Raw genomic sequence first — 20,961 nt, 5'->3', positions numbered from 1 at the left:
GAAAGAAAGGACGGAACCGTGGGAAGAACATAAAATTCTCTGAGAAGGAGAGATAGGGAGCCTCAAATGATAGAGCCTGCAGTTCCGAAACCCTTCTGGCTGAGGTGATAGCCACCAAGAACGAGTTATCCTTGATGGAAGCCAAGTGCGGAGTTTCTAACAGAGCCTTGGACAGCGCCCAGAGGACCAGATTGAGATCCCAAGGAGGAAAGGAAGGACGAAGAGGGAAATGCAGATGCTCCACCCCCTTCAGAAATGGAGTCATCTCTCTGTGCAAGGCCAGAGAGATGACCCTCCCACTTCGAGGAGACTGAATGTGACTTATCTAGTTCGGGAAACTAATTTGGGGCCAAATAGCTCGAACATCTGCTTGACTACATTTCTTAAGAACCCAGTAACCATGGGAGGAATCTAGTACCCACTCACCAACCATGAGTAACTTTGGTTGTCTTAGGACTCATCTGGAAGTCACCTGGGACCGACCAGTGCAGGGGTGAGCAACCACTGTCCTTGACAGCCACAACCCAGTCAGGTTTTCAAGATTTTCACAATGAATATGCATGAAATTGATTTTGCATACAGTGGAAGCAGTACATGTAAATCAACCTCATGCATATTTATTGTGGAAATCTTGGCAACATGACTGGATTGTGTCCCTCAGACTGTGGTTGCCCACCCCTGCACTTGTAGATTGAGATTCGGAATTAGATGATCGATACATAAACCTCCAACTTCCAGATAGTAGTAGATTCTGATCACAGGTAAGTGTGTCCCCCCCCTCCCCCCCCCCCCACTTAGATTTGAACCAAGAACCATAGAGAGGAAAGGTGTTGCATCCTTATTCCATGTCCTTGTGCCTTCCAGACCTGGGAACTGCTAGTGTGTGATTACTGATGGAAGTGATCATCATAACTGATATGGAAAACCAGAGGAAACCAAACATGTCATTGTAAGAAGAGAGAAGGGATTTTCGTATTTGTAGGGGAGCCTTTATTTTCTTTTTTTAGTGCTTTGTTGATATTTCTTTACAATAGAAAGGCTTATAGAAAAATTGCTTAGAACATTTTCTGTGCTTGCTGTATGAGTAATTCTTTCTTGAGGTAGCTGGGGAATGATAGCAGTGATGTGCATGGGTGATATTAGCTACCTCCATCCTCATGAGTCACCGTATTCTCTAGTCATAACTTTTCAGCAAGCTTAATTTGCAACTGTTAATTTCTTTCCTTTCTGCCAAGTCTAATAATAAGTATTTACTGCTTGTACTTGGTTTGTCTTGCATTCGTTTACCAGGTGCTGGTAAAGTAATAGGAGAATCTAAGGTGAGAGCTATTGCTTCCTGTGAAAATAGAGACTAACATGTGCAGGGCAGATAGGCCAAGAGCAGAATCTATCTGCAAAACTGTTCACTTGTAGTTTAATTCTTAACTCATCTGATAAGGAAAAGCATTTTCCTTCCAAAACATGCAGTAGCGAATGTGTAAACGTTGCCCTGCTGTTGGGTAGTGCTTATAGTGAAAGAAGGAAAATGGGCAGTATAAAATGTTGACTTTTTTTTTTTTGTAACGATTTGTAAGAGACTTTTCAGTAATATAGCATTTATTTGTTTTCTTTTTCCCCTTGTTTTATACATAGTGCTTTTTAAAAGTGCCTTAAATCAGATAATTCAATAACCAAATGTTGTTATGAGGTCCCAGCAGTCACACACTTGAAAAACTATCTGTGTGTACTTTTATTTGCAGGGAGCATGGGCAATTATCAAATCGGCCTTGGAAATTATGTAGATGCTGTATTTATGAAAGCATAGTTTCAGTTGATGTCCAGTTAGATATTTTTGCTGGTTTATTCTAGGATGATTGGTGATGAGGTGATCAGGATTGGCCAGTTTAATCACCCAATTCACAGGGTAAAGGAGTTAGGAGCCTGAAGATTAATATTAATTGAAGGGGGTGCAGAGCTGAAGGTTCACTTCGGGAGTCCCAATACCCTGCACACACCCTGTGAATAACACAAGTAGAAATGTTATTCAGGCCTAGCAGAGACTAGCTACTGGTTGCTGCTGAAAGTGTTAGTTGAATTTATAAAATTTAAAACTTGGCTAGCAGAAAGAAAAATACGTTGGAGCCTAAATGTGCTTTGACAAATTTAATTTCCAGGTTATGAAATTACAGGAGTTAATTGGTGAGAGACTGATTGTAGCAGGAATTACAAAGGAGTGTAGCGCCTTATTAGTGTTGGTTAAAGTACTTAAGTAAAAGTAAAAAATAATGTATATTTTAATACTTAAGTACAGTGAAGAAGACATTAAATTTACTAAGTGAAAGTAAAAAAAAGTTATTACTTTAATATAATACTTTCTGAGTAAAAGTAAGTACCGCAACTACAATGATTGCAAGTATTGTTAGTTTAATCCCAACAACTTTATACCTCTACAATTCAATCCACTTTGCTTTTGGTAAAACTAAATTTTTGAAAATGATTGTCACTCATGCGAGTGGGCTTGTGAGTCATTAATCCATCACAGCTAAAAAGGTTCAACATTTGAAACTAGCAGAAAGTGGATTGTTCAGTCTGATGATAAAATGTTCCTTCAAATCAAGCTAGGCTGCAATACAATTGATGTCTTCTGACTAGGTCTGTAGGTTTTGAACAAGGGAATCTGTGAAACACTAGATTTCCATACAGCAAAGAAAACGTTATCATTGTCATTATCTGCATTAGAGGTGGTTCTAATTCGTAGCTTCATTTTTATCTTCGTTATCGTTGTCATGGAGTTCATTTAGAAAGAATGCTTTCTCAAAGTTGGAATCATTCTAACAATTTTTTGTCTGATGGCAAACTATTTGAATATCTTAAAGAACTGATGCAAGAATGTTAAATGTATGGGAACCCTTCAGCCTTAAGGCCAGATAAGCAGATTTATTTAATCTCTAAAGACTAACAGTCCCTAAAGACTAACAGTCCAGTGGAAAGTTACCTCCAGTAGCATAAGCAGACCTCAGTTATTGGGTGGGCCATGGAGTGAACTGGGCGGGCATGACCTGCATTTCTTCTTTGCCTTCAACTTTTCCTAGCCTGCCCCACCCCCACATCATTAAAAATAAATACCTTGGCTCGTGGGAATTCCGGGGCCAATTGAACTGAGCCACTGGGGGGGAGGGGGGCTGGTGTTGGCAGCTGAAAATGTGCTGCTGCTCTGGGGATGAGACTGACAGGGGAGGAAACTCTAGAGAGGACTCGTCACCTGACAGGGCCCCTGTCAGCTGCACTAATGATGTGCGCTGCCACTGGGTGAGCCCCTTCCCACATGGGCCCACCTGAGGCTATGCCACTGTTTACCCCAATTTAAAATTTTCTGTGGGATAACTGCCAGTCCGTTGTGATAGAAACATATGTCTCTTCACCAAGAATTGCAACGAGCTTCAACTGAATCGTTGCTTTAGCGTCCCAACTCATCACTCTTCTGTTTGACTGGAGACCTAGTAACCAGTTCAGCAAACACAGGCAACTTCATTGTTCTTTATTTATTTATTTATTCATTTTATACAAGTCAACCACTTGTTACAGAAACACAGTATGGAATAATAGTACAAGCAAATCTACTAATAAGCAAAAAAAAAAAAAAGCAAATACAGGATTTGAATCATTATACTTTCTTAGACCACATGGAGGGGGGGGGGGGGGGGTGGGGTCTAGCATTTAGGAGAAAAAAAAGGAAAAAAGAAAAGATAACATCAAGGCAGTGAATAAGGGTTTAACTTTCATCTTGTTCCATCATTACTTAAGTCTCTTCAAATCTATAAAAGCTTTTAATTGTTCTTGGATATAAAGGGTATATTTTAAATCTCCAAGTTTTATCATACATTTGCATGGATAGGCTAAGAAAAAAGTAGCACCCAAATGCTACTTCTCTCTTCCTTCTCTCTTGAGTAATTCTCGTGACATCTGGATAAATCCATATTTTTTGACCTCCGAACAAGTCTTTAGAGTGTTTAAAGTACAATCTAAAAATATTGTTGAGATCTTGCTTGAATACAAATGAAACGAAAAGCGTTTGTCTTTCTGTGACATTATCTATTGATTGTTCCAAAATTGCCGATATATTATTTAAATCCAGATCCGATCCAGGTTTTCGTCCCTCTTCCTTACTGCCAGACCTTTTAGGTAGGTAATAAATCTTATTTATAGGAGGAATAGAATTAGATGGAATTTTTAAATTTTCAATCAAAAATCTTTTGAAAATATCTAAAGGTGGTACTCCTGGCATTTTGGGAAAATTTAATATACGAAGATTTAATCTCGTATTGTGGTTTTCTATCTGTTCAATCTTTCTCTGAGTAGCCAACTTATCTTTTGCCACAATAGTGTTAAATTCCTGTATCTGCTTAATATCTTTTTGGATCACATTTAACTCGAGAGTTTAGGTCTTCTTTTACAACTTCAACAGTCTTAGCCATTTCTTCAAACTTAAGGAATAATGCAGTAATCTCACCTTAAGATTTTTGTAAGGTATTGTCCATGGCATTCAGCTTTAACCAGATTTGTTCGAGACTTATCTCCTTTGTTGACCCTGAAGCTCCAGCAATAACTCGAGCCTCTTCTCCCAAGCGTTTCTGTTGCGAAGCAAGATCCATGCCAGACAGCTGTCCCTCTACAGCTTCGGTAGTTTGGAGGCTGTCTTCTTGTGTCGCTGCTAGCGCTGGGCATGGAGGAATGCTGGAATCTGGAGGCGGGGACAGCGATGTTTCCTGACCCAAGGCGGCATCCGCTCCTTCAGTTAACTGCTCAGCAGGTCTTGCCGCCTCCAGTTCACTCATTGTAACCCCAGCGAAATAGCGGTCGAGGCTTCGTTGGACCAGCGAGGAAGTAGAGGTAGGCGCGGGCATAACCCTCAGTACTCCCTTTCTTTTTGTATGAGGCATCGTATTGAAGCAGGAAAAAGTTCTTTAGCCCTTGGACAGCACAAAGACCGCTCAACAAACGCCTTCACTTCGCCATCTTGACACGCCCCCTTTCAACTTCATTGTTCTTATAGGCTATATTCACCAAATAGCAAAATTTAAGATGAGATGATCTACTTTTTGCGTGATGTTTGCAATAGCAAAATCCTATTCCCGGTGTTGCTGTTTCATTTGGTTTACGGAGGAATTGTCATTTATGTCTCACTTCTGCTTGTACTTTTTACTTTTATTAGCAAGTATCAGATGTAACAGAGTAAAAGTAATAAAAATTGTTATCCTGTACTTCTTTACAAGTGATAAAACTTTATTAAGTACAGTAACTAGCTACATTTACTTAGTTACTATACAACACTGAGTGATTTGTTGGTAAATGCTAGTGATAATATTGGCGAGAACCAAAAATTCACAGCATTTCAGATTCCATAAAGCAGGGGCTTAGCCACGGGCGGGCCTGGGTGGGCCCAGGCCCACCCATTTCCACCCAAGGCCCACCCATTTCCACCCAAGGCCCACCCAAAAATAATGGATCAAAACCACGATCGCAACCGCAGCTTCACTTGAGTCTTCTTTTCTCTTTCCCCTCCCTCACCCCTGCCGTAAGCATCCGTTTAAATTAAGGGCGGGGCCAGCAGTGATTCGCTGAGCACTCCAGAGCCTTCCCTCTGCCACGATCTGCCCTCTGGGAAACAAGAAGTTGCGCTGAAGAGAGCTGATCGTGGCAGGGAAGGCTCTGGAGCAGGTCTCTTCATCTGTGATCAGCGATAGTGAGGGAGGAAAATGGAGTGAGTGGCTGTACCTGTAGGGTGGGAGAGGGACAGGCTGGGAGACAGTGGCTTCACCTGCGTGGGGGTGGGAGGTGGGGGGGGGGGGCTTGAGACCATAGGGAAGGGATTGGAGAGAGGTTCTGGACCTTCAAAAGGGGGGGGGGGTTGGCTGGAGAAAACGGAGAGAGAAAAGGGAGAGATCTGGACTGCAAAAGGGGGGAGATGGCTGGCTGAAGGGAAGGGAGAGAGGTTTGGGACCTGCAAGGGGAGAGGTTGCTGCTTGGAGGGTAGGGAGAGAGTTTTGGATCTGCAAAGGGGGGTGGTGGCTAGCTGGAAGGAAGGGAAGTTCTGGACCTGCAATGGGGGGTGGCTGGAGGCAAGGGAGAAAGATGCTGGACCTGAAAGGGGGGGAGGAAGATGGAGGAAAGGATGAGAGGTGCTGGACCTGCAAGGGAGAGAAGCTGGGGGCTGGAGGAAAGGAAGAGAGTTGTTAGACCTGCAAGGGGGGCAGGCTGGAAGGAAGGGAGAGAGGTGCTGAACCTGTGGGGAGTGGGCTAGAGGCTGGAGGGAAGGCCTGCAGGGGAGGCTTGAGGGAAGGGAGAGAGGTGCTGTACCAGGAGGAGAGATTAGAGGGAAGGGAGAGAGATGGCAGATCAAGGGGATGAAGGAAGAGGGAGACAAATTGTTTAGCCCACAGTGGGAGAAAGAGCCAAAAGCTGGAAGAGAGAAGCAGAGTAGCTGGATAGGTGGGATCGGAGAGCAGAGAGAGACATTGGTGTGAGTGAGGAAGAAAGGGGAGATACAGAAACAGACGTGAGATGCTGTATTGGAATAACATATGAATACAGAGGGGTAATGCCTGACAGAGAGGGGGGAATGAGAGAATAGAGAGGCTATGCTGGACACTTGGAGGGAGGGGTATATGGTCACAGGGGAGAGATACTAGACATAGGGGACAATAGGAACTCAAAAGGGAGATACTGGGCATGTGAGGGCATAGGGACACAAGGGGTGATGCTGGACACAGGGGTAGGGGATAGAAGGGTGGTGATGGATGCAGGAATTTGAACATACTGGAGATACTGGACAAGGAACTATAGGGACACAGAGATGGGAGATGGATGGTGGACATGGAGAGAGAAGAAATGACAAATAGACAGGAGACCCTGGTAAGTGAATTAAGACAGAAGAAAGCAGAAAGCAGAGACTAGAACCAAGCTGATTTGAAAAATAAAATAACCAGACATCAAAAGGTAGAAAAAAAAACATTTTTTTTCAATTTTGTGATTAAAATGTGTCACATTTGGAATGTACATCTTGCCAGAGCTGGTGCTAGACATGGCTGGAGCCCAGGCCATAAATTTGGGAGGGAACCCCAAAGCCCATCACCAGACTGCACTGCCTTCAGCTTCCATCATGCTTGTGGCTCTCTCTGGCCAGGCCGCCAGGGGACCAAGAGCAATTGCTCTAGTTGCACTCCAACACCATCCCTGGCACGTATTATGTTTATATTTTGCACAGGAGGAAATGCATTTCTTTCTGTATCTCTGTTATTGTATTACATGCAAGTTTTGGCTTTTTGGGGTTTTGGTTATATTTATGTTTATACATTTTAGTCAATTATTCTATATTTGGCATTTTTATTCCGTGTGTGTGATCGAGGTATTCTGTTAGCATGAATTTTCTATGTAGCCTTCTGTAGTAAGTTTGATTTGTTTAGTTTTCCCAATAGATGTATTGATATTTTACAGCCCCACTGTAATATGTAGGGCAATGCCTTTTTCATAGATAGGATCCTTCTTTTGGAAGTTAGTGCTGGCATTGTAGATTTGCATTAGGTTATGAGTGACATTTTGTTTTAAAGATTGTTTAATTTACTATATGGCGGCTGTTGAGATTACGGTGAGTTTTGTGGGGAAATGTCCTAACTCTGCTCTGTACCCATTGGGGGAGGGACAGGGGGTTCTGTGGATGCAGAATTTATTTGCCTTTAATACTAGACTATACTTTCTGGGATCATTTCTGTAGCGTGTAACTGGAAAGATATGTTGAAAAGTGTTTGGTCTTGCTATACAGGCTAAGTATGTGTGTTAGGGACCCGAGGCTCAATGGAGGCGGAAGAGTGCAATCTCTTGTACTTCCCCCTGAAGCCTGCACTGCTACCCTTATTGAAGTTATTGGGAGTGGAGTAGAGCTGGAGCATGGGGTAGGGTATCAGGTGGCAGGTTTTTCAATTTCAAAATAGTTGGCAACCCTGGTGCCCACCCATCTGATTTGTTGGCCCACCCAAAAATTGCTTTCTGGCTACGCCACTGCCATAAAGAGAACTAGGGCAACGTTTTGTGGCGTGAAAACTGTGCAACAGATGCCGCCTTGCGTTTTTCTGAGTCTCTCTTCTCCATACACAGGCAGCCCTCGGACACAGATTCATTCACATCCACTCATTTCTAGCAGTTCCTATTGATTTCTGTAGCATTGCAAAAGCAGAGCAGGATGTCTGGGGCCATGTGCTTCAGATTTATTTAGTTAAGCTGTGTTGCAAGAGCTTCTATTGGGGGTGGGGGGGAGGAGGAGATACTGTTCCACTAGAGCATGATGCAAGAATGCCCGTGAACACAAATTAGAATGGAAAATGCAGCAGGTGCCGCTACGGGAAGGAGACCAGTCTCTCACACACCAGTTGGACTGAGTAGTCTTATTTTTTTTATATATATAAAATGAGCCCTTTTATGTATTAAATGGCTTACATTTGGGTATTGGTTATTGTAAAATTGCATAGATGTATACACATGTACACGGTTGTCTCGGTGACAGCACCTATTCTTTCACGTGATCTGGGGGCAGTGTTTGAGCAGAACAGCGGGGCATGCATGTAGTTTATTAAATGCATATACATGCACTAAAAGAATTTTCACCTGCCTCAGAGCAAGTGTAACTTGGAGCAAGAGCATTCGTGCAGAACAAGGGCTAGTTCGAGTCTGTTTTGTAAAAGCACACACATGTATATGTTGTTATTTACAAAATAGCCCTAAATTAGGTGTGTTTTCAGATAAGTGCTCTGCTGTAAATTAAGTGCACCATCCTTAAGTGCACCATTGACAAACTGTGTTCCATCATTAGCATATAAGAGGGTCCAGGATGGTAATGGAGTTTCTAATACATAGAAATTGATCCTGTTTTTTTTTTAATATGTTCATAGATCTGTAGACGATTATTAGGCAGCTTATAAATAAACATAAAAATCAATTTAAAACACAAAAATTCACAAACCAAAACATTCTTACAAAATAACATACATAAGACTTCATAATAATCACATTACAGAAATATTCAGTCAAATTTACCCTGGTCACATGTCTGAGAAAATAAAATAGCTTTAACCTATTTGCAAAATAAGAAATCTGACATAAACAGGTTTGAAACACCAGTCTGTGATATTCATATCATCAAGCATAGATGTGTATAGTGGTAATAATTCAAGAAATAATTAAATTGCAGCTAACCTGCTGATAAATTTTCTATTAAATAGTTAAGTGCTCATCTCTCTTCCATTTCTTTCATCTAATAATGTTTGTTCCTGCCTGAAAAGTTTTGTTCTGGGAAATAAGAGAAGACAGAGTTTGCAAGGCATAGTCTTTCCTCATTGCTTGAAAGTCTATATTATTTTCCCTGGGGACATGATCACCAACACTTCAAGATCAGCACAGAGAGGGTTTAAAGCACAGAACACAATACAAAACATAAAAGCACCAAGAACTTTCAAAAATGGAACAAATCCTTTTATTCCACAGCACAGATCAATCTTGTACGTCAGTGACACGACAGGGGCAGTGTTTCGGCGCACAGTGCCCGAGTCGTGTAACACCAAATGTCTAGTGTTAACATACCTAGCATCTCGGCTGTAGGCAAGAAATAGTAACCTAATCTAAACACTTACTTGAAATCACAGAGTGGCATTGTCTTGTGGCATCTACTACCTGTTGAGTTCTGACACCATATTTATAGTGTGAGGGTAGATCATCAGTGCTGCTTTGTTTTTAAAAGAAAAAAAAATTCTGGTACTCATACAAGGCCATCTTTAGGGGGAGGGTGATTGTTAATCATAGTAGCTACAGGACATATGAAAAAGCAGTATTGCAAGCATTACTCCAGTCCCTAGAACACCAACATACCTCTTACTGGGAAAGCAGAACAGACTGGATGTTCTATACAAAGTACATGTCAGCACAATACCTCAGCTCGGTCACATATGCAAAACATGGGTAGAACCTCATCAAACACGCAATAGGTGACCAGAAATTAGAAATAGAAATTGTGCAGAGAATTAGGGCTGTGGATTCAGTCAGAAGCAATTTTGGGTGGAATCGGTAAAATTGTTTGAACTCCAGCTTTTAAATAAAAACCTACATTATAATATTTGGTAAATGTATCAGTATCTTTGATCTGGATCTAAAGTTATATTTAACAATACTACAGATCCAGAAAAAAAAAATTAAAGCCTAATATCAATCAGAGTCAAAGGTTTGGTGTACCGACTCCACAGCCCTGAAGAGAAAAACAGAACTGGAAACCCAAGAAGCCAGACTTTAGTGCAACACTGAAAACAGAAACAGAACTACTTTTCTTCCTGTATCAATCATTTCCTGATTTACACAGTATGGCACAAACATTGCCTTAATGCTGCTGCTGCCATTATAGAGACATGGTTAAATGAGTCTCATGATGAGATACAAATAGAATCATATCGGGCAGAAATCTGAACAGACAGATCGGGCAGTCAAGGGAGGGGGGGCATGGAACTGAAATGCCTGTGTAGTTTATAATTTTAAGTAAATATTCTGCCATAATTATTCCATCACAATATACAGTGAAATAGATACCCTAAAACTCTAAAGTATCTGTCATTATTTTGTGAGGTATGAGAGCATACTCCCACAATAGAACCAGCCTGCATAGTCAAAACTGAACTGCAATGATTTTGCTGCATACTTTGCCACCAAAATTAAGTTTCCGCCAGGATTTACAGGTAGTCCCACAGTCCCAGCCAGTCTCCAATCAGCTAACTAGCAGCGCACAAACTCACTCCCTCCTGACACAGACATATGGGACACTTTTAACCCAATAACAGAGGAGAGCCTTGACAAAATCCTAAGAGACCTTCGACCAACTACCTGCTCCCTCGACCCCTGCCCATCAAAGATAGTGCAGCAGGCAAGTATGGTCCTCATAGAAGGTGCCTCAAAAATCGTGAACTCCTCTCTTTATAATGGGAAACTACCAACAGCATTCAAAAGTGCAGTTGTGCACCCTTTGCTAAAGAAAAACAATCTTGACCAGGACAAAACTTGGAAGGTACCGGCCAGTATCCCAACATCCCATTTCTAGGAAAACTTAGAACAAACCTGTGTTCAACTAAGTGACTGGCTAGAAGAGAGAAACTGGCTAGATCCATGTCAGTCTGTATTCAGACCCGGTTATGGACAGAAACTGTCCTCGTATTCCTACTAAATGATCTTCAGAGAAACTGAGACGGGGGATTTGCGGCTTTTGACACTGTGTATTATGATATCATGCTAGCATGACTGGCAGAAACAGGTATCGATGGAGCAGTACTTGGTTCAGATCCTATCTATTAGCCAGGCAACAGTCCATAATGTTTGGCAGCACCTCATCGCCACCATAGGCACTGATCTGTGGGGGTACCACAAGGATCGATACTGCCACATATTCTGTTCAGTATCTACCTCAAGCAGTGTTGCCAGATGGGTGTTTTTCCCGCTCAATTGGGCGGCTTTCCGCGACCGGTTGCTGGGAATTTTTGACGGCTGCAGGAAATTGGGCGGCTTTTCGCGACCGCCGTGCGGGTTTGGGCACTTTTCCCAGGGGCTTCTATTGGTCCATTTTGGTCCAATAGAAGCTCGTGGAGGCGGGGTTAATGACGTTGGAGGCAATGTCTGAGGCGGGGTTAATGACAGAGGCGGGGTTAATGACGTTGGAGGTGGAGTTTGACTTTGTGCGGGTTTGGGCTGGTTTGGGGCTGGTTTGGGCGGGGAAAAGTTTTTCAATCTGGCAACCTTGACCTCAAGCCACTACCCAAGCTGATTCCATTGATGGACACTCAGTACTACAACCATGCAGATGATGTGCAGCTACTCATACCCATGTGTTTGGATTTTATTAGACCCCCAAAATGGCATTTTGGTAAATGTCGCACGCTCATGGACTGACATCCTTTCAGAAAAGGGAGTCTAGATCTGCAACCATTGCAGTTAGAGACCTCAAAATTTGGGAAACTTCGTTTAGCCCCTGACTCGCGCAACAGATAAAATTTGAACAAAATTGGAGAACATGATGGTGGGAACTTTTTTTAATTTTAGACCACTTCGCATGGAATGACCCTCTTCGAGAAAGCGAAAATACTTACCTGTAGCAGTTATTCTCCGAGGACAGAAGGCCTTATATTCTCACATACAGTCCCCCCTCCCCTTGGAGTTGTCTCCTTTTTATTATGCTTTTATATTGTACTGCTGGTCCCATGCTCTCGCGGTGGGTGGGAAGGCACTCGTGCATATGCAGTGGAGCATGTCTTGTGTTCAAAGAACTATTTTTAAGCTTGTTATAAGTTCCGGACAGCAATGTGGACCCGTGTTACCCATCTGTGAGAATATAAGGCTTGCTATCCTCGGAGAATACCTGCTATGGGTAAGTATCTTCGCTATGCCATCATAAAGCTAGGAGAGAAGTTTGCATTTAGGAATAAACTGCAAGTTGTAGTTATCTAACCTCTCATCTCCCAAGGAACATTGAGGCGTAGGCGGTTGCCCATGCTTGTTGTGAGACCACCACAAGGTTGTTACTATGGAACTGCTGAACAATATAGTAGAGGAGAAAAGTGAGAGAGAGAACTGTACCAGCTTCTCTCTATGAGAAGACTGCCTTATGGAATCAATGGAAAAGATAATGTAAATAGTTATAGAAATCCACTTTAGTATTGACCCTGCTGTTTCTGTCCCATGAAACTAAATGACTAAAACTCTCAGGAAATATTATTTGGTTTAGAACACCTCCCATGGTGTGGTCTACATTATTGAGAGTAAGGGGAGTGTGGCAAGTGTGAGTTTGGTAACAGCCTCTGGTCCCCTGGAGTAATCCTGTCCCGGGCCTTTGTCCCAAACTATAAATTTATTGTGTACCAGGAGTAAAACTGACACCAGGGTTAACCTAGTCAGCTGCCTAGACAAACTGTGCAATCTATAAGGGAACCCGGCTTACACATTTGTTTGAACTCTGTTTATAAATTATATTTTTAATAATAATAATAAAAAATAATGAATCTCAAAGCCATTTGGTGTAGTGTATTTACTGCTAGTTTAGAACTCACAGATGCGCTTAATGCAAGACCAATGTATAATATTCTGTGGTATGTTCAAATTTGGCCGCAAAAAGCAAATAGATTTTTTTTGGTTTGAGGTTTTTTTTACTTTCCAGGTAAAAGCCATATGTGGTGATGTTTTCCAGGTTCATATGTAGGGTAATCGGTCTCTACCAAGGTTCAGGTTCTCTTGCAGACCAGGGTAGTGGATAAAATGACACTCATCTGAATACAGTAAAAATGTCTGAGTCATTTATTTTGTTGGGTGGGGGAAGCTGGGGATCTTCTTAGTAATCCTATATAATAGTTTGGATGCCTGGGTTCGTAACACAGTTCCCATTGGCCCACCCTGGGGATGACGTCACAGGGCGGACCAATGGGAAGTGAGAGGGAAGGGAACCCAGCACTAGCCATCAGAGGTGAGTAAAGAATCCCCCCCCCCTGAGTTCCATGACCCCCTCCCTCCCTCCTTCCACTCCCGTCCGTCCGAGTTCCACGGGTCCACTCCTGTCCAAGTTCCACGCCCTCTTCTCCTCTAATTTCCACCACCCAGCACCTCCATCCCTCTCTCTCTGTGGCCTCCGAGTGCAAGCAGGATGTGTGCTGCTGCCTCTCCCCTTCGTAAGTGTCGGCTGTTCTTTAAAACTTTTTACCTCCTGCTCTGCCGGCAACAGTGAAGTCCAGCACGCACATACAGCGCTTCAGACTGCCTTCACTTTCGCTTCTGTTTCAGCTGTGCCTCTGGTCCTGCCCTCATTTCCTGTTTGCGGAAGGGCGGGACCAGAGGAACAGCTGAAACAGAAGCGAAAGCGAAGGCAGTGTGAAGCGCCGTCCATGCGTGCTCGGCTTCACTGTTGCCGGCGGACTAGCAGGTAAAAAGTTTTTAAGAACAGCCGGCACTTACGAAGGGGAGGGGGAGCAGTACACGTTCTGCTTGCACTCGCAGGCCACAGAGAGGGAGGGAGGGAGCCGCGGGCTTGTGGAGCTCGGACAACAGTGGGTGCATGGAACTCAGAGGGCACGGGACGAGAGAGGGGGTCCCGAAGGGGGGTACGGGGGAGGGGTAGGAGAGGGAGGGGGGCCTGTAACTCGAATGGGAGGTGGGGCTCTGCAGCTGTAAGGGGAGGGGGTCCTGGAACTTGAAGGGGAGGGGGCCTGGAATGCGGAGGACAGGGAGGGAGGGAGGTGGGGGCCATGGAACTCCGAGGGGAAGGGGGCTCGAACTCAGAGAGAGAGGGATGGACGAACGGGGGTGTGGAACTCCTGACACAGGGGTCAGGGAACTCCCAGGGGGGGGGGGGGGTAGGGGGTTGGGGGGAGGGCGAGGGGGGAGCCCTTGCTAGCGCCTGTTTCATTTCACATAGAAATGGGTCTCTTTTACTAGTGTGAGCATGTTATTGATAGTTACATGCCTCTGTTTCCTACAGCTTCTTCCTTAGCTGTTGGCAGGTTGCTTATTGTTTCTTACCTTAAACCTTATAGACGAATGCATGGATGTAATTATATTTTTTTCCTTCTGATGTTGTATTAATTAAAGATTGAGGCCCAGGTACTAGAATCAAAAGCTTGTTTTAATTTTAATTTTTTACATATTTGCATTTGTTTCCAGACGTACCCAAAGTGAGGAACAGTAGTACATCAACAAACAATAATATATTGCACAATAGAAATAGTGCTCTTACAAAACACTTAGGGCTCTGTTTACTAAGGGGCGTTAAACATTTTTAACGCACCTACAATTAGCGCGTGTGCTGTGTAGGTGCGTACACTGTTAACGTGCGTTAAAAATACTAAATGCCTATAACTCAGCTTAGTAAACAGGGCCCTTAAATGTATGGAAAACATAAAACATGCAAATCTTACCTGTAATGGCTATTTTTTTTTTTTTTTACACGTTTTGTTAGTCAGTATCTGATATCTGTACTTTTCATTAGGAATTGCAGTACTCATTTGTTTAGAACACCACAAAACAGCTTGCTAATGTTACTGTTGACGTCTTTCTGAAGTGCTATCTCCATCTCTATGGGGTTAATAATTCTGTTAGTGCTTGCTAGACTTGCACATCACTGTATTTGAGCATTTTGTGCAGTATCCTGTCAGGGCCACAGGCTTTTCTAAACTCTCAAGCTGTAGAATTTTTGTGGAAGCAGTGGTGGTCGGTCACCTTGGCTGCGGCAATGCAATCTTATCTGAGGATCCCTAAAATTTTCATTAAGAAACTGCAGAGTTTGAAACATGGCCAGCTAATGTGGTGTATGCTGCTGCGCTCCCTCCAGTGGTTTCCTGTGCACAAGTTGACGCTTGTGTTCTTCATGAGATGGGGACCATATCTTAAAAAAAAAAAGAGAGAGAGAAACAGGTTTCTGCACTTGAATTATGTTCATGCCAGCCAACTCAAATTATAATTGGTAAAAAGATCAAGATCCTTCTCGGAAGGTAATTCCAGGTCTGTGGACCCAGCTTCTAGATAATCTCAGGGCTCTACCAGAATATTTAAAATGTAAGCGTATATTAGAAATTTAGGGATGCTTTTACTAAAGCTTAGTGCATGCTAATAGAATTAGTGCATGTTAAATGCTAAGAAGCCTATTTTATACTTACAGGCTTCTTAACATTTAGGTTTTATTTTTACTAAGCTTCAGTAGCGTTTTTAGCTCGTGGTAGAAATTAGCTGGCAGTAAACGCCAAGACATCTATTATATTCCTATGACCTTCTCGGCATTTACCACCAACTGATTTCTACCGCAGCTTAGTAAAAGACCCCCTTAGCACGTGCTAACAGAACTAGCATGCACTAAGCTTTAGTTAGGGTCCCTTAGTGGTCTTCATTTATGTAATTGCAGTTTATCTGTTTCAGTTTTGTCATCCAAAGAGAGGGCAAACCTGGGTTTCAAATAGTTATATTTTGAATTTTTGTAGATGTTATATTTTTTTATGAATTGTAGTTAGCTTTATGCTACTAGATTGGTTGTAAAAGTAGAATATAAGTGTTTAGATTTTAAGTGGGTGTTAGAGGCGTTCCTTAATTTCCTGTGCTATAGAGATGTGCATTGGTGCAGATTAATTTTCTTTGTGGTATGGTTTTGATCATGTATGAGATTGTCAGGTTTGATCTCTTTGTAGAAGTGCTGGAAATGTCTAATCCAGATTGTAACAATTCTGGATTGCTAAATTGAGTTTGGCTTTGAGTTTTACTTCCTTCCTCATTTCTCATGAAGAATTATTATCTATGCCTCTTATTTTCAGTGTGTGTTTTCATTTATTCTGACGTTTTGTAATCTCTGTTTCTGAAGGTGAGCAATGTGTAGGCTTTTCCTTTCCGTGTGGCACACCATAGGTGGAAACATCTTAGCATCTGTGTTCTTGTATCCATGAAAAGAATTCATAAAGTATATGTAGATCAAAGTGTTCTATTTGAGGTTAATTTTTAAAAATGTTCACAATAAGTGTTAAATATATTTTAAGAATTAGAAAAAAAAATTCCATTGTTGTTTTCTAGAGTGAAAGTTTACTCTTGAAAGGGTATAAATATTCAACATTTTAATAATAATCTGATTTGCCAGCATTTTGGGGGTTTTCCCTCTCAATTAACATATTGATAGCATAACATCTTTTGTTCTTTGCTTTTTAGGTTACTCGGCGATCGTTATGAACTCCCGGTTACGTGCTTTAGGTGGGAGGATTAATAATATGCGAGTGTCTGAACTTCCAAAAGAGAAGAATCGATCGGAAGTCGCGTGCAACGTCCACTTCTTGGATGGCTCAGTTCAAAGCTTTAAAGTTGGCGTAAGTTATCAAGGACTGATTTGTGCCCGTCCGCTCCAGTTCTAAGGCAGAAGTAGACTGAGCATCTAGAGTTGTTTATTTGCACATTTTTTTTCATCTGTTTCATGGACTTTGCTCTAATCAGTTGACAGAAATTTAGGGCCCTTGTAATAAGCTGTGTTAAGCAGTTAGTGCTGGTTTTAACACACAGCACATGGGAAAGGGAAATGGGACTTGATATACCGCCTTTCTGAGGTTTTTTGCAACTACATTCAAAGTGGTTTACATATATTCAGAATTTTGTACCAGGGGCAATGGAGGGTTAAGTGACTTGCCTGGAGTCACAAGGAGCTGCAGTGAGAATCGACCTCAGTTCCCCAGGATCAAAGTCCACTGCACTAACCACTAGGCCACTCCAGCTCCATGTGTATTAAAACCGGCACTAGCTAATGGTTATTGCATATTAAAACCAATGAGTGTGGTGTAAAACGTGCCAACTGCGTAACATGGGTAAGGGTGGTTTCTGGGTGTGACAGTGGTGAAGCTGAAGAGTGGTCTACAGTGACAGCATGTGGGTTGGCACCACTCTTTAGCTGTCAAGACTGCTAATAGTGCAGTTGTACTAACATCACTTCAAGTGGTGTCAATAAGGGCAGCCATGCTGCCAGCAGTCCAGTAGCATGGCTAGTATTGTAAAAGTTATTAGCTGGGTATACAGGTAATAACCAGAGTACATTAGTATTTCTTTTGAGCACTGCCTCTCCCTAGTCCCCATAGTGGTGTGACCCGCCTCCTACTTCAATCCTGGCACTTCTTGTTCAGAGGCAGGCTCTTTAACCATATGCAGCGCTCCCTCTCCTCGTGGCTTGAAGGAAGAGGCAGGTCACGAGGAGAAGCACTGTAAATAGTTGACAGAACGCTATGGCTCATCATGCTTTTGCTGCTTCAAATGGCGCCATGAAATAAGCAGTCATTTTGCTGAATTGGATAAGAATCGGCCCCATGCCACTGCAGTAACTTCTACTACCTGACGTGCGCAGCGGCGACCGCCCCGGGTGTCAGCCGCCCTCGCTACGGCACTGGGTGGATCCCATCCGGTCCCACTGCTTTGTCCACCTTTAGATTTTGAAGTTGTTCATACACACTCTCTTCCGTGAACGGTGCTATATCCACTCCATTCTCACATGGACTTTTACCAGTCATAATAAATTGTTTACAGGTTAAGAAAACAATTTATATCATTTATATAAAATAGTGAGGTTTATAGTTTTCTTGTATATGTCGAGTTAAGAAAGTTTTATATTTGCTATAAATAAGACTTGTTATTTATCTGTCCATTGTCCTGGTCATGTTGTTTTTATAGGAGCCCTGCATTGTTAAGTTGGTTTGTCATGAAGGAATTTTCTGAATAGATGGGCTTTCAGATGTTTTCGAAAGATTAGGTAGTTGTCCATGTATGTCAGGTCTTTCGGTAGTATATTCCAAAGTTTGGTGCAAATGTATGAGAAGCCTGTAGCGTATGTTGATTTGTATTTGAGACTTTTGTATCTTGGGAAATGGAGGGTGAGGTAGGATCTTGCCAAATTAGTTGCGTTGCAGATTGGTCGGTCTGTTAGGCTGCTCATGTAGCCTGTTGCAAGGCCGAAGATTACTTGGTATGCAAGGGGACAGATTTTGAAAGATATGCATGTTTTGATTGGTACCAGTGTAGTTTTTGAAGTAAGGGGCTAGGTTTTTCATATATGTTTTTTCCTAGTATGAGTCTGGCTGCTGTGTTTTGTGCTGTTTATAGTTTCTTTAGGATTTAGGCTGTGCACCCTGCATAAATTCCATTGTAATAGTCTGTATGGGCTAGGACATGGTTTGGATCAGGGTGTGGAATACATCTCTTGGGAAGTATTGTTTTAAGTGTTTAAGTTTCCAAATTGTGTGAAACATTTTCGTTGTGGTGTTTGCCTGAATTTCAAGAAATAAGCTACAGTCTATGGTGATTCCTAGTATTTTCGGATTGTCTGAAAAAATAGGGAGAGGTGGTCCTAAGGTGTTGACGGTTCTGAAGCGTTCGGTGTTGTGAGGAGATGAGTATCGGGCAGTGTGTTTTTTTTTTCCCCTTATTCAGTTTCAGCTTGAAGGCTGGTGCCCAGGTTTCCATGGTGTTCATGCTGCTCTTGATTTCGGATGTAATTTCTGATGAGTCCTTTTTGAAAGGAATAAAGATTTTCTTTGTTTAATTCTTTAATGTTTAATTCTTGAATTAAACATTAAATCACTGTATATAGATACTGGTTTCCGTACTGTCAACCAGCTGGCTCAGAGCTGACTGCTTCCGCCTCAGGAATCTTGATGAATTGCTGCTTTTGCTTTTGGCTGGTGACTTCCACCCTGCCATGTAAGCATATTTCTATATAGCTTATCACATTCCCAATCATAGCACCAGGTGATGTAATTTTTTAAGTAACTAAGTGTGTGGAGCTGTGTTCACATGCTCAAGTATGCACTTAAAATTGCTCTGGCATATATATACTTAAAAGTGGGTGCTAGCAGACAAATGATTGTCAATAACAAAACAGTAAATAATAAGCAATTGAAAGAATGAAAATAGTACAAATGCATAACTACCATCAAATCAACAAAATAAGAATAGTCTATCATGAAAAACAAATTTATTTATCAGAGTGCTATATTGAATAACTGTTTTGGGAAGCTAGTGTAGTTCCTCTCATCTCTAATGGGCAGAAAATAGCGCTGCAACAGTTAGGAGCTTTACCGCCCCTATGATCTGAGATAATAGCATGCATATTTATGACAGACCTTTGAAACACAGGCTGGAGGTCAATGGGACCACCAGACCCCAAACAGCATGACCCTGGTGGCTTAGTACCCCACACCAAGCTAGCGAGAGCTCCCTTATATGGTGTGAAGCCTTCCCAATGCATCCCAGGAAGCACTGGGCACTGCTATTTTCGAGGCAGCGCCGATTCATGGACCACCGGGCCACCAGAGCTCTATTTGAGGAGATGCTAAATGGGGTTAGGGGGGCTGGAGTCCCACCGGATCTCCAGCCCCCCCTAAACTTGTGTTGCTGAGGGGGGTTGGGGTTCCTGCTCCTGCAGGGGGGAGGGAGGCTGCTGCATTGGGGGGAATGGGGGGCCTGCTAGCATGCAAATGCATACTGGACAGGACTCACCATTCCTCCCCAGTGGTCTGCAAATCCTAATGCCAGCTCCGAGCTGGCATAGGGTTTGTCGCGGATGGCGTGCTGCTCGCTGATCATTGGGGAGAAATACATTTAACATGCATTTGTATGCTACTTGCGCTCAGATTACATGACGGAACTTATCGATCTACCAATAACAAACGTGACGCGTACATAAGTAATGCCATACTGGGAAAAGACCAAGGGTCCATCGAACCCAGCATCCTGTCCATGACAGCGGCCAATCCAGGCCAAGGGCACCTGGCAAGCTTCCCAAACGTACAAACCTTCTATACATGTTATTCCTGGAATTGTGGATTTTTCCCAAGTCTATTTAGTAGCGGTTTATGGACTTATGAACAGCAAGAACCTACCTAACCCTTCACTACCCCAGTTGCAAAGGTATAAAATACAAATCTTCACATGCCGCCAGCCTCTCGTTTATAGGCACACAACTTTGGAACTCACTACCCAAAGACCTGAAACTCACAGAAGACTACCTACAATATGGAGTGGAGGAGTGGCCTAGTGGTTAGGGTGGTGGACTTTGGTCCTGAGGAACTGAGTTCTATTCCCACTTCAGGCACAGGCACCTCCTTGTGACTCTGGGCAAGTCACTTAACCCTCCATTGCCCCATGTAAGCCGCATTGAGCCTACCATGAGTGGGAAAGCGCGGGGTACAAATGTAACAAAAAAAAAATTCAGAAAAAAGCCTGAAAACACATCTTTTCAAGAAGACTTCCCCCCCTTGATCTGCCTAATAACTAGGGTTACCATATTTTGTCCTCTCAAAAAGAGAACACATGCCCCGCCCACACCCTTTCACATCCTCACCTCGCCCCCTGTCACATATTCCACTCCTTTCCCCCCAGGTCACATATTCCCCTCCCCTGGGTCACCTCCCC

At 42.8% G+C, this 20,961-nt stretch overlaps 1 protein-coding gene across 3 annotated transcripts in view; it reads left to right on the top strand.

The window, feature by feature from the left end:
* The window catches only part of PTPN3 (protein tyrosine phosphatase non-receptor type 3), a 694,116-nt gene that overhangs the window by 303,145 nt on the left and 370,010 nt on the right, over nt 1-20,961 (top strand). For all 3 annotated transcript variants that reach the window (XM_030204676.1, XM_030204692.1, XM_030204685.1), the window contains exon 2: nt 16,726-16,880. In XM_030204676.1, the coding sequence (XP_030060536.1) occupies nt 16,726-16,880 (155 nt within the window). The remainder of the gene's footprint in view (nt 1-16,725; nt 16,881-20,961) is intronic.

This window comes from Microcaecilia unicolor, chromosome 1, assembly GCF_901765095.1.
Source record: "Microcaecilia unicolor chromosome 1, aMicUni1.1, whole genome shotgun sequence".
Taxonomy (NCBI): domain Eukaryota; kingdom Metazoa; phylum Chordata; class Amphibia; order Gymnophiona; family Siphonopidae; genus Microcaecilia; species Microcaecilia unicolor.
Note: the sequence above shows the minus strand (reverse complement) of the source record. Positions and strands in the feature narration are given on the sequence as shown.